The 12750-nt window shown below is 39.7% G+C and overlaps 1 protein-coding gene across 12 annotated transcripts in view; it reads left to right on the top strand.

Moving 5' to 3' along the window:
- PTPRM (protein tyrosine phosphatase receptor type M) overlaps positions 1 to 12750 on the top strand; it is an 864300-nt gene that overhangs the window by 676567 nt on the left and 174983 nt on the right. For all 12 annotated transcript variants that reach the window (XM_033178310.1, XM_033178302.1, XM_033178303.1 and 9 more), the window contains one exon: positions 10503 to 10654. In XM_033178310.1, the coding sequence (XP_033034201.1) occupies positions 10503 to 10654 (152 nt within the window). The remainder of the gene's footprint in view (positions 1 to 10502; positions 10655 to 12750) is intronic.

Below are 12750 nucleotides of genomic sequence, written 5' to 3' on the forward strand. Positions count from 1 at the left end.
GCTGGTCTCAAACTCCTGACTTCAGATGATCTGCCCACCTTTATGACTCTCCCCACGACCCTATATTGGACGGAACAAAGGAGGACGAATGTGGGAATAGAAGACAAAGACAAAAGAGTATATTTGGAAGAAGGGGTCGGGGGCACCTTGCTCCTAGTGAACAAGGGCCCTGAGCTTTACACAGCCTTCCATCTTTATTAGGCAGAGGAGATAGCAAGGAGCTGGTGGTTGTCAGATAGCTGTCAGTCGGCCATTTGGTTCACAGCAGGCTTGTGAGACTGCATTCCTCGAACCGTCGGTACTAGATGTCTCAGGAGATAACTTCAAGGAGCCCGGCACCAGGAAGTGATGGCAAACCTTTTGGCAACAGGCACATTTTGAGTTTGTCCACATCCTGCATTGATGATAAACAGTTTGCTGTTTGATCATATAGCCTCCAGTGGAATGCTGAGCTAGTCACAATCCCTTTGCCGGCTCACTACACACCTCGGCCTCCCAGAGTGCTGGGATTACAGGCGTGAGCCACTGTGCCTGGCCCAAACTGTTTTTCAAAGTGGCTATGTGCGTTTGCATTCCTGCCAACAATGAATGAGGAGTCTTGTTGCTCCACATTCTTGCCAGCAGTTGGTGATGTCAATGTTTTTAGATTTTGGCCTTAAACAGATGTGTGGTGCTATCTTGTTCTGATTTGCATTTTCCTTATAACATATGATGCAGAGCATCTTTTTATATGGTCATTCACCATCTTTGGTGAGGCATCAGGGTCTCTGGCCCATTTTTACTCCTGTTGTTTGTGTTCTTCTTGTTCAGTTTTAAGAGTTATTTGTACATTACGGATACCAGTCCATTACCAGATATGTCTTTACAAATATTTTCTCCAAGTGTATGGCTTCTCTCTTGCCAGTGTCTTTCACAGAACAGGAATTTTTATTTGAAAGAAGTGTATCTTACCAATTTTTTTTTCGTGGATCATCCCTTTAATATTTTATCTGAAAAGTCATTGCCCTATCCAAGGTCATCTTGATTTTCTCCTATGTTATTTTCTAGGAGTTTCATAGTTTTGCATTTTACATTTAGGTCTATAATCCATTTTGAGTTAATTTTTGTAAAGGGTGTAAGGCCTGTGTCTAGATTCATTTTTCTGCATGTGGATGTCTAGTTGTTCCACCACCATTCGTTGTCCATTGTAGTACCCTTGCTTCTTTGCCAGTTAATCATATTTATGTAGGTTTCTTTCTGTTGTCTCTCTTCTGTCCCAGTGATCTGTTTCTTATTTCACCAATACCACACTGTCTTGATTATTGCAGCTTTATAGTAAGGCTGGAAGTCAGGTAGTATCAATCTTCCAGCTTTTTTCTAATCAATATTGTGTTGGCTATTCTGGGTCTTTTGCCTCTCCATATAGAATCAGTTTGTTATTAACCCTAAATAAGTTTCTAGAATTTTGATTAGGATTGCACTGAATCTGTAGATCAATTTGGGAAGAGTTGACATGTGGACAACATTAAATCTTCCATTTACTTAGTTCTTGGATTGCTTTCATCAGAATTTTACAGTTTTCCTCATAGTTTTTGTACATATTTGTTACATTTATGCCTAATTATTTCACTTTTGGAGATGCTAATGTAAATGGTTTTATGTTTTTAGTATCAAATTATAATTGCTCATTGCTGGTATATATGAAAGTATTGACTTTTGTATATTAACCTTGTATCCTGCAATCTTGCTACTTTTGCTTGTTAGTACTAGGAGCTTATTTTATTGGTTCTTTCAGATTTTTTACACAATCATGTCATCTGTGAACAAAGACTGTTTGATTCATTCCTTCTTAACCTGTTGATGTTTTGTTTCCTTTTCTTATGTCATTAGTGACCTGAGACTTCCAAGAAAATATTGAAAAGTATTGGTGAGAGAGGACATTCTTGCCGTGATCCTGATATTTGTGGGAGAGCTTTTATTTTCGCAGCATTAAGTATAATGTTAGCTATAGCGTTTCAGTAGATCTTTTTTTTTAACCAAGTTGAGGGGGGTTCCCCTCTATTCCTACTTTGCCGAAAACATTTATCACGACTGGGTGTTGGATTTTGTCAAATCTTTTTCTCCATCTATTAATATGACCATCTGACTTTTCTTCCACAGCTTGTCAATGTGATGGATTGCATTTTTTGAGTTTCAGATGTTGAACCAGCCTCCCATACCTGAAATATATTCTACTTGGTCATGGTGTATAATTACTTTTAGAAGTTGTTGGATTGAGTTTGCTATACTCTGTTGAAGATTTTTGCATCTGTTTTCATGAGAAATTATGGTTTGCAGTTTTCTATTTTTGTAATGTCTTTGGTTTTGGTATTAGGGAAATGCTGGTCTTTTAGAATGAGCTAGGAAGTATTCTCTATGTTCTGGGAGACATGGTAGAGAACTGGTATGACTGCCTTAAATATTTGGTAGAATTTAACGGTGAAACCATCTGAGCCTGGTGCTTCATGTTTTGAAAGGTTATTAATTATTCACCCAATTTTTTAATAGCTATAGGCCTACTGAGATTGTCTGTTTCTTCTTGTGTGAGTTTTGGCAGATTACACCTTTCAAGGAACTGGTCTATTTCAACCAGGTCATCAAATTTGTAGGTATAGACTTGTTCATAATATTCTTTGTTATCCTTTTAATGTCTGTGGGATCTGTAATAATGTCCCCTCTTTCATTTCTAATATGAGTAATCTGTGTCTTCTGCCTTTTTTTTTAGCCTGGCTAGAGGTGCATCAATTTTACTAATCTTTCCGCCAGTTTTTGGTTTTGTTAATTATTTTTTCTATTGATTTCCTGTTTCTGTTTCATCGATTTCTGCACTAATTTTTTTTGTTTTCTTCTGCCTTCTTTAGATTTAATTTTATCTTCTTTTTTTAGATTCCTTAGGTAAGAACTTAGATTATTGGTTTTAGATGTTTCTTTTTGTCTAATATATGCATTCAGTGCTACAAATTTCACTCTAAGCACCTCTTTTGCTACATACCACAAATTTTGATAAGTTGTATTTTAATTTTCATTTAGTTCAAAATATTTTTTAAATTTCTCTTGAGATTTCTTTTTTGACCTATGTGTTATTTAAAATGCATCTTTTATCTTCCAAGTATTAGGGATCTTTCCAGCCATTTTCATGTTACCGATTTCTAATTTAATTCCATTGTGGTCTAACAGCAGACATTGTATGATTTCTGTTCTTTTTAATTTGTTAAGCTGTGTTTAATGGCTCATGATGCGGTCTATCTGGTGAATGTACCGTGCAAGCTTGAATATAATGTGTATTCTGCTGCTGGCAGATGAAGGATTCTTAAGATGTCAGTAATATCCAGTTGATTGATGGTGCTCTTGAATTCAGCCATGTCCTTACTGATTTTCTGCCTGCTGAGCTGTCCATTACTGACAGAGGGGTTGAAGTCTCCAACTATAGTTGTGGATTCATCTATTTCTTGTTGCAATTCTATCACCTTTTGCCTCATATATTTTGACACTGTTATAGGTGCATACACGTTAAAAAATTTTATGTCTTCTTGAAGAATTGACCCTTTTATCCTTATGTAATGCTTTTCTTTATCCCTGGTAATTGTTTTTGCTCTAAAGTCTGCTCTGTCTGAATTTAATGTAGCTTATTCCAGCTTTCATTTGATTAGTGTTAGCATGGTACATTTTTCTCCATCTATGTGTCTTTATATTTAAATACATTTATTGTAGATCATATGTAGTTGAATTGTGTGTTTTAATCTGATAATCTGCCTTTTCATTGGTTTATTTTTTTTTAGATGGGGTCTCACTATGTTGCCCAAGCTAGAGTGAATTGGTGCAATCTTGGATCACTGACTGCAACCTCTGCCTCCTGAGCTCAAGCAATCCTCCCAGCTCAGCCTCCCGAGTCCTTGGGACTATAGGCATGCACCACCATGCCTGTTTAACTTTTGTATTTTTGGTAGAGACAGGGTTTCACCATGTTGCCCAGGGTGGTCTGGAACCCCTGAGCTCAAGCAATCCACCTGCCTCTGCTTCCCAAAGTGCATGCCTGTTTAATTTTTGTATTTTTGGTAGAGACAGGGTTTCACCATGTTGCCCAGGGTGGTCTGGAACCCTTGAGCTCAAGCAATCCACCTGCCTCTGTTTCCCAAAGTGCTGGGATTATAGGCATGAGCCACCTAGTGCATAGCCTAACTGGTATATTTAGACTACTGACATTTAAATGATTATTGATAACACTGGATATCTTTTTTTTAATTACTGTTTTCTATTTGTTGCTCTTATTCTTTCTTTGTTCCTGTGTCTCCCACTCTTTTACTGCCTTTTTTGGTTTTAATGGAGCATTTTATATTATCCCGTTTTGTCTTCTTTATTAGTTTAATGTTTTGTTACTTTTTCCAGTGGTTGCCCTAGGGTTCACATCTGCTTACAGCTCGTCCAAGTCTACTTTCAGATAAAACTGTACCACTTCACAGGTAGTGAAAGTGCTTATAATAGCAAAGTATTCCATTTTCCTCTCCTGCTCCTTATCACTGTTACCCAGTTCACTTATCTATAGCTTAATCATCACATACTTTGTTGCTATTATTATTTTGAACAAACTTCTTTCTGCTATATCAATTAAGAATTTTAAAAAATCTTTTATTTTACTTTTACTAATTCCTTCTCTCATGTTCTTCCTTTTTCTTTGTAGATCCAAGTTTCTGATCTATTATTTTTCTTCTTTCTGAAGAACTTTTTAATATTTTGTACAAGGCAGCAGGTCTACTGGCAACAGATTCCCTGAATATTTTTTTTTTTTGAGACAGAGTTTTGCTTTTGTTGCCCAGGCTGCAGTGCAGTGGCACGATCTCAGCGCACCGCAACCTCTGCCTTCCGGGTTCAAGCAATTCTCCTGCCTCAGCCTCCTGAGTAGCCGAGATTACAAGCATGCATCACCATGTCTGGCTAATTGTATTTTTAGTAGAGATGGGGTTTCACCACATTGGCCAGGCTGGTCTCGCACTCCTGACTTCAAGTTATCTGCCCACCTCGGCCTCCCAAAGTGCTAGATTACAGGCGTGAGCCACCGTGCCCGGCCCAGATTCCCTCAATTTTTATCTGAGAAAGTCTTTATTTTTCCTTCACTGTTGAGGGATAAATTCACAGGATACGGAATTCTAGGTTGGTGGCTTTTTCCTTCAACATACTGGATATTTCACTTCACTTTGTTCTTGTTTGAATGCTTTCTGAGGAGGAGTCCAATGTAATTCTTATCCTTCCTCCTCTAGAAGTCAAATGCTTTTCCCCCCTTGGATTTTTTTTTAAGACTTTATTTGTGATTGTCTGCAATTTGAATATGATATTACTAGGTGTAGATTTTTTGGCATTTATGCTGTTTGGTGTTTTCTGAGCTTCCTGGATCTGTGGTTTGGTAAAATTAGAAATCAGTAATAGAAAAATAGCTGGAAAACTCCAAAATGTTTGGAAGATAAATGACATGCTTTTAACATTAGTTTGAGGAAATAGTTGTTATTGCTTCAAATACTTCTTCTGTTCCTTTCTGTCTTCTCCTTCGTGTGTTCCCATTCCGTGTCAGTTGCAGCTTTTGTAGTTGTCCCATGGTTTTGGGATATTCTGATATTTTGTGTGGTTTTGTTCTGCTTTTTGTTTGTTTGTCTTTTTTCTCTTGCTTTTCAGTTGTGGAGGTTTTTACTGAGAGAATCTTCAGGCACAGATATTCTTTTCTCTACCATTTCCAGTCTGCTAATGAACTGTCACAGGTGTTTTCATTTCTGTGACTGTGTTTTTCGTCTCTAGCATTTCTTGTTTGGTTTTCTTAGAATTTCCATCTCTGCTTATGTTGCCTATCTGTTCTTGCATGCTGTCTACTTTGTTCGTTAGACATTAGCGCTCTTAGCGTACTAAATCGTGGTTGTTTTAAATTCCCACTCTGTTAATTCCAACACCTCTGCCATATCAGAGTCTGGTTCTGCTGTTTGCTGTGTCTCTTCACACTGTTTTGTGGTTTTTTTCGTGAAGCTACACATGATGTATTGAGTAACAGGAACTGTGGCAAATAGGCCTTTCGTAAAATGGTGTAAGGTGTGGGGGGAGGGGAGGCGCTCTACAGTCGTATGATTAGGTCTTAGTCTATAGTGATCCTGTGCCTCTGGACTGTGGACTTCACAAATACTTCTCAGTATCCCTCTCCCCCACCGTTAGTTGGAATAGGATGGCTAATGTGGGTTGGAGTTGTATTTCTTCCCCCAGGTCAGTTAGGCTCTGACAAAACTCTGGCAGGTTAGGTGCTGGTAAACATAGCTTCTCTTAAGAGCGGACTTTGTTAAGAGCGGAATAAACGTGCTGACGTATTTCAAAGTGTCCGCTTTCCACTGCTTCTTGCTGGCGGTCTGAGGGAATTTGTCTCAAATCTCTGAAAACCTGGTAGGGTTCCTGGAGGTAAAACTCACAAAAATGGGTGGGCCCCCTTGAAACTTATTCCCCCTGGAGTGTTTACCTCTGAGACATGTCCACACTGCGCTCCAGCAGTTTGTCAGCTACAGTGTAGGCTTTCCTGGCCAGGCTCTGGCTCTCACAGAGGTTTCTGCTCATGAAGTTCAGCTCCAGTAAGTTGTGATTCTCTGTGTTTACCTTTTGGTCTCTCCAATCTGAGGGGCAGAGTGGTTTGCCCTGTGACCTCAGTTCTCCAGCACATCTAAGAACATTTGTTAATTTTCAGTTTTTTCAGCTTCGGCTTACTGTTAGGAAAAAGTTATCACTGCCAAGCTCCTTTCATGCCAGACGAGAAACCACCAAGTCCTTTCTGTAGTTTTTTTGTGGTCTGTTTGTAGACATTGGTAAGAACCTTTAATTTATTTTAATTACTAAGGGCCTTTGAGATTCATGCAGTGCAGGTTTGGATATTGGAAATTAAAATATTTTAGGCAAACCATTTGTTGTAAATCAAAATGGAAAATAAATTTACTTGTGTCCTTACATAAGATTGCAAAGAAAATTGTTTCAACTTTAGTTTTCCTACACAAAAGACTTTATTTCATTAAGTTCACAAAGCTGATAGGGTTCCAGGTTTTCACTTGAAAAAAGTAGCATCTGAAACACGAGGCTCAAAACAGGGAGAAAGAAAGAGAAACAAACTGTTATTTATCCACAGTCCTAACTGAGGCTCTTTCTCGATATAACCCTTTTCAGCCATCTGTAGTTATGCACAAGGGCATATGACCTGCACAGGCATACGTTGATTTATTGTGCTTCACTTTATGGCTCTTTTGCGTGTATTGTATTTTTTATAAATTGAAAGTTTGTGGCAGCCCGCATGGAGCAGGTCTGTCAGCATCATTTCTCCTACAGCACGTGCTCACTTTCTGTCCCTGTGTCAACAGCTTTGTGTAAAGCATTGGCTAGGCACTAGTAAACTTTTTCAAAGCATATTGAATTTGGGGTGGCAGATGACGCATATTTGAAAACAATTTGGTGGCCAGGCACGGTAGCTCACACCTATAATCCCAGCACTTTGGGAGGCCGAGGCAAGAGTCAAGCACTGAGGTCGGGAGTTTGAGACCAGCCTGGCCAACATGGCGAAACCCCGCCTCTACTAAAAATACAAAAAAAAAAAAAAAAAAAAAAAAAGAAAAATTAGCTGAGTGTGGTGGCTCACACCTATAGTCCCAACTACTTGTTAGGCTGAGGCATGAGAATTACTTGAACTTGGGAGGTGGAGACTACAATCTAGTCAAGATTGTGCCACTGCGTTCCAGCCTGGGATGACAAAATGAGACTGTCTCAACAAAAATTTAAAAATTTAAATTAAAAATTAAGCAATTTGGTGATAATTATATTGTAAGTTATAACTTCCTTCAATTCCAATACAGTGGCATTTCCAAAGTGCTGTTATTGGTGAAAAACAAAACTGCCCACAAACATGCTTTATTTGGGCTAAGTAGTGATTTATTTTTAAATTTGAATTATTTGACAACACGTGAAAATTAAGAGTTGATATAAAGTCTGGTCTAGTTTCTCCTGAAACTTGAAATGACTTGGACCTCCTTGGGGCATCAGTGTGCAGCAGCTGAGTTTCTGTTCCCCTCCAGCTCTCCACAACCCCTTACTGTCTTACACGGGCTTCCTCCACTTACATTACTTGCCTGGTCCCAGGGAGACATTCGTGTTTGTGACATCTTCTGAAAGTAAAAAGGTGTCTAATGTGTAGGGTTAATGCATGAAGGCTTGCAGAAGACATTGAGAACTGGGTTTAGAAGGTGGTTCACAGACATGTAGTATGTTCTGTAGGTATGAACTTAAAGCTGCTGTGTCTGCCTGGACCTTTGTTTGATTTGAGCATGCTCTCACAGTCTTTACGGGCTTCTTTTGTGCTTAAAGATCAGCAGTGAAGTGATTAGTGTGACGTCACTGAAATTAGTTTATGCATGTGGAGGATTAGAAGGGAGAAAGATTTTTCCCAGTACCAGCATAGCTTTTACTGGCACATATATCCCTCCCAGCCACCCACACAAGAAGCACAATACCTGTCATTTCCTAACCTTTAGGATTAGAGGAATTCAAGCAAGAAAAGGCAAAGAGGAAAACCTGGTAAAGTTCACAATGCTTCTTTTTATAGGCAGAACAAAAAAGAATATTGAGGCAATTACTGGCATAAATCAGTCCAAAGCAATTCAAAGAAATTCAAGCAAAAAGAAGGCATTTTGCCTGAATTATGGAGCTAATGCTCTCAGTCCTCCACTTGATGTTCCTGAGGAGACCTGGCCTGAGAATGTTTTTCCAGTGATCTGGCAGATTCAGAAGTGAAGAGAAAATGTATTATTGTAAGTGCGGCTATGGAGTTGGAGCCCGGTGCTGCTTCTGTCCAGAACATGTGTTGAGAACATCCAGGCTCAACTAGCACGGCTAGCTTGGAGGAGAGAGGCTCCAGAAGGGATGATCATGATCCCCACGAGGCAAGAGAGGGGGGTGTCAGTGCCCACAGGAGTCACGCTGGCTCACCTTTCAAAATCTTTGTAACTTTAACACTGTCAGAGATGTTATATGTGATTTTCATTTTTTCTGTTTAAAAATGTATCTTTTTTCCAACAACTTTTAGCAATAAAAAGACAACTTATTAACGAAACCCTTCTGCCTTCAAAGTATGAAATTAAAATATTATTGTAATTACAGGCAAGAAAGCATTTGGATTATGTGTCATTTAGAAATGATAATAAAGATTATCCGTATGGTCTTATGTCGTCAGTGCCTTACATTGCATTAGCAATCACCTAATATGGGTGTGATTTTGATTATGTGGCTCATTTTAAATTCTGTATCCTAGGTCAGTCAGTGTCAAGATGATTTACTAGAAGGAGGTGCAGTTTTCTTTCGTAGATGCTGTTAGGTGCTTGGGCACAATTAGAATATTTTAGAGCATAGTATTTTTGGTATTATGGTGCTGTGGGTGTTCTTAAACATTCTCACTATATACCTTCTCCTTAAGCATCTCTAATTCTAATCTTGTCTGTCTTGGGTACATAAAACAATGTCTGGTAGCAAAATCTATAAAAATTTGTGTTATCTGTTTTTTTATGTTAGTTTCCCTTAAGGGCTTCTGGCTTTTGTACAGGTGTCAGTAATTTTAGATGTTGAGTTTTTGGTGGTCAGTGAGCAGGATGCAGAGGCCAGGATTAACCTGTATCTCCAAAAGAATTAGAAATCTCTGCCTTTTTTTCATTCTCTTCCACTGAAAGAGGGAACAATGAAGTCTTACTCCTGCTGAACTTTCCAGGGAACCCAGCAACACGACATTTTTTAACCTTCTGCTCTGTGGGGGTTGACAAAGCTTGATGGGAACTAATCTGGGTTCATTTGGGATTTGGGAGAGGGTAATAGCCTTTTGAGAATTCAGTACCTTCCCTTCGATCCTCCTGCGGCCTGAGCTCTCTGAGCTTTGTAGGCTCTGTGTCAGGTTCTGCTCCCTGTATGCACATACTCCAATTGTACATTCTTGACTCCTCACCCTAGTTCTGTTCTTTAGTTTTAACAATGTGCCTTTTAGATTCATCTGTTATTTCATGTTTGCTTGGAAAATATGTACTCAGGGGAGTCTTCTCTTTGACACTGTATATGGTGATGTTGACAATGATTTCATAAAAACTTAATAACTCTGGGAGTGTAACAATTAGCAGATTATGATTGTGTTGTACTCGAATCACTGGTCATTTTAATCTAGCTTATAATAGGAGAAACAACGTTTTAGGCTGTGGTGTTTTATCTTTCTGGTTGTTTGGGGTTTTGTGTTTTGTTTTGTTTTGTGAGGATAGACAGTACCTGTTTTTCGTCTCTGTGTCTGCAGCCTGGCAGAGCGCTTGCCACAAATAAGGCACCATACATCCGTCTCTGAATGAATAGGAGTAATTCAGTAGATGTTATTCCTCAACATCTGTCGGTATACATGCCAAAGCTCCGTACCCCATTCAAATGCATGCCTACATAATTGAATTCTTTATCCTAAGGAAACTGGCCAAGAAGCGGAAAGAGACCATGAGCAGCACCCGACAGGAGATGACTGTGATGGTGAATTCAATGGACAAGAGCTATGCCGAGCAGGGCACAAACTGCGACGAGGCGTTCTCATTCATGGACACGCACAATCTGAATGGGAGATGTAAGTGCATATGCTTCTTGGCTTTTAATACATCTCCTTGGTTTTCCAAGATTCCAGGTGGTACTAAGGGATTTCAAAAAAAAAAAAGCTTCTTGAAGAATTTTTATGCCATATTGGTTTCTCCAATCATTTTCAGTGATCCTTTGTGCCACGGTTGCCTCACAGAGATGTTCTGAAGGTGGTAGGACCAGATCAGAGAGTCCAGAAAACTACAGTGAAGTTTCTGTCAAGATTTAGAGAGCAGTGACATGAGGCTTTCCTTCTTTTGTGGAAGAAGGCACCTGCTTCTCATCATCCTTCTTGTTGTTTAGATCCCATGTGTAAACTCTCCAGCTGTGGAATTACACACGGGAAGCCTGTTATAAAAACAGTTCATCAAATGGCAGTAGCAAGTTAATTGTTTATTTGTTTGGCTGACAGGTTCTGCCTTTATTATAGGGCTGTGAGTGGCAATTAATTAATTAAACTGTATTTCAGCTTCACAAGTCTTATACTTCACACCAGGTGTGTAAACCGGCCTCAGCTACTGCCTTCCCGTACCTGTGATCCAGGTAGAAGGCATTATTTTAGGAAACTAGCAATTAGATTGATTATATCAAGCACAAAAGGAGTAGTTGCTTTGTCCCTGGTAATCTTCTTGGAGACCAGAGGGAGGTTTCTCACTCTGTGGTTTAGGGCACACTTTGGCGAGCTCAAGGTCGGGGAGTTTCTTTACTGTGTGAAATCTGTGCCTCAGGCCTGAGCTGCATAACCAGGATTCTGGTCAGCATGGGGATGGAATTAAAGTGTAGCTATTCCTGTTACCAAAAAATGGTCATAATATTCATAAAGGCTGGTGGGCCTTGTGGCTGTGAGGAGCACAGAAGTGGCATCTGGGATGGGGCGACTGGAAGCAGTTTGGACAGTGTAGGCTCATGTCCTGATACCCACTGTGGTCAGTGTGGCACTGCAGCTCCCCTCCACTCCTCTTCCAGATCACAGTGTGGTCAACGCACATGCCTGTCCCTGAGCTTTGTGTTTCTCCTACACACTGCTAATTCAGTCTCCGAATTCAGCCTCATATTTTTCTGCTTGTAGTGGCTGCAGTTGTCCCACTTTATCCTCCTACATCAGTTTGTACTACACGCACACATGACCCAGTGGAGCACGCACAGGTGCTGCTTTGGCACCAGTGGGCAGGGCAGCACTGTTGCTTTCATCCTTGGCCTTCTTTCTCTACTCTTTCCTGTCATTTTCAGTGCAGGCAGTAGAAGCTGTGGGGTCTCAGTGTACCCAAGCTCCTTCTCATTTTTTCATAGAATTCTCTCTGCTTTTGTGTAGCAGATATTACGCTTTTCATTTAAAAATACATATGTATAATTTATTCAACTGCCATAAGAAAGCAACCTATGATGCATTTGTTGTGGGCTGGAATTGGAGAAGCCCTTTTGACCACACACAGGATTAGAATGTTTGTAGTAGCAGGTATTCCTTGAAAGGGACCACACAGATACGTTCTCTTTTTCCAGTATAACTCATTAATGTTCCAAATCTTCTATTTCATGGTAAAATTCCTCAAGAATCAATTTACTTGGAATCACTCACCCCAAAAGCAAGAATCTTCTTTAGTTGTTCTAGGTGTTTGAAGTTTGAACAGCAGAGAATATTCATTTCTGGACAGGAAGTTTAATTTGGCAGTTACGTTTTTGAAAGTGAATGTGTGTGTGGAAATCCAAAAATGTTCATGTACAGAGGACTGCTCCAGAGGCCAATGGAGCTTCCACAGCTGGTTGGCTATTAGACGTTATTTTTTTGCCTCCCTTCAATAAAGCCAACAGAAGGAACACAGCAGTAGACTTTCCATTTTCCTCCCACTCTAAGCAATAAGATCTCATCAGTTCTTACCTGTCGGGAGCAACCCTACAGGTAGATATCGTAATACTCTCTTAATGTCTTTGAAATAAGACAGCAGTTTCTGGGGAGGAAAACTTCAGGAAAGATGTTCCTTAGACCACCAGGCTGCCAGCACCACACCTATGACAAGTGTGGGTATCATGAGATCTTTCGGGGTTGGGAGAAAGTGCTGGAAGTTGTGAAGTGAGCAGTTTTTAGAAATG

This window comes from Trachypithecus francoisi, unplaced genomic scaffold (genome assembly GCF_009764315.1).
Source record: "Trachypithecus francoisi isolate TF-2019V2 unplaced genomic scaffold, Tfra_2.0 Lachesis_group19, whole genome shotgun sequence".
NCBI lineage: Eukaryota > Metazoa > Chordata > Mammalia > Primates > Cercopithecidae > Trachypithecus > Trachypithecus francoisi.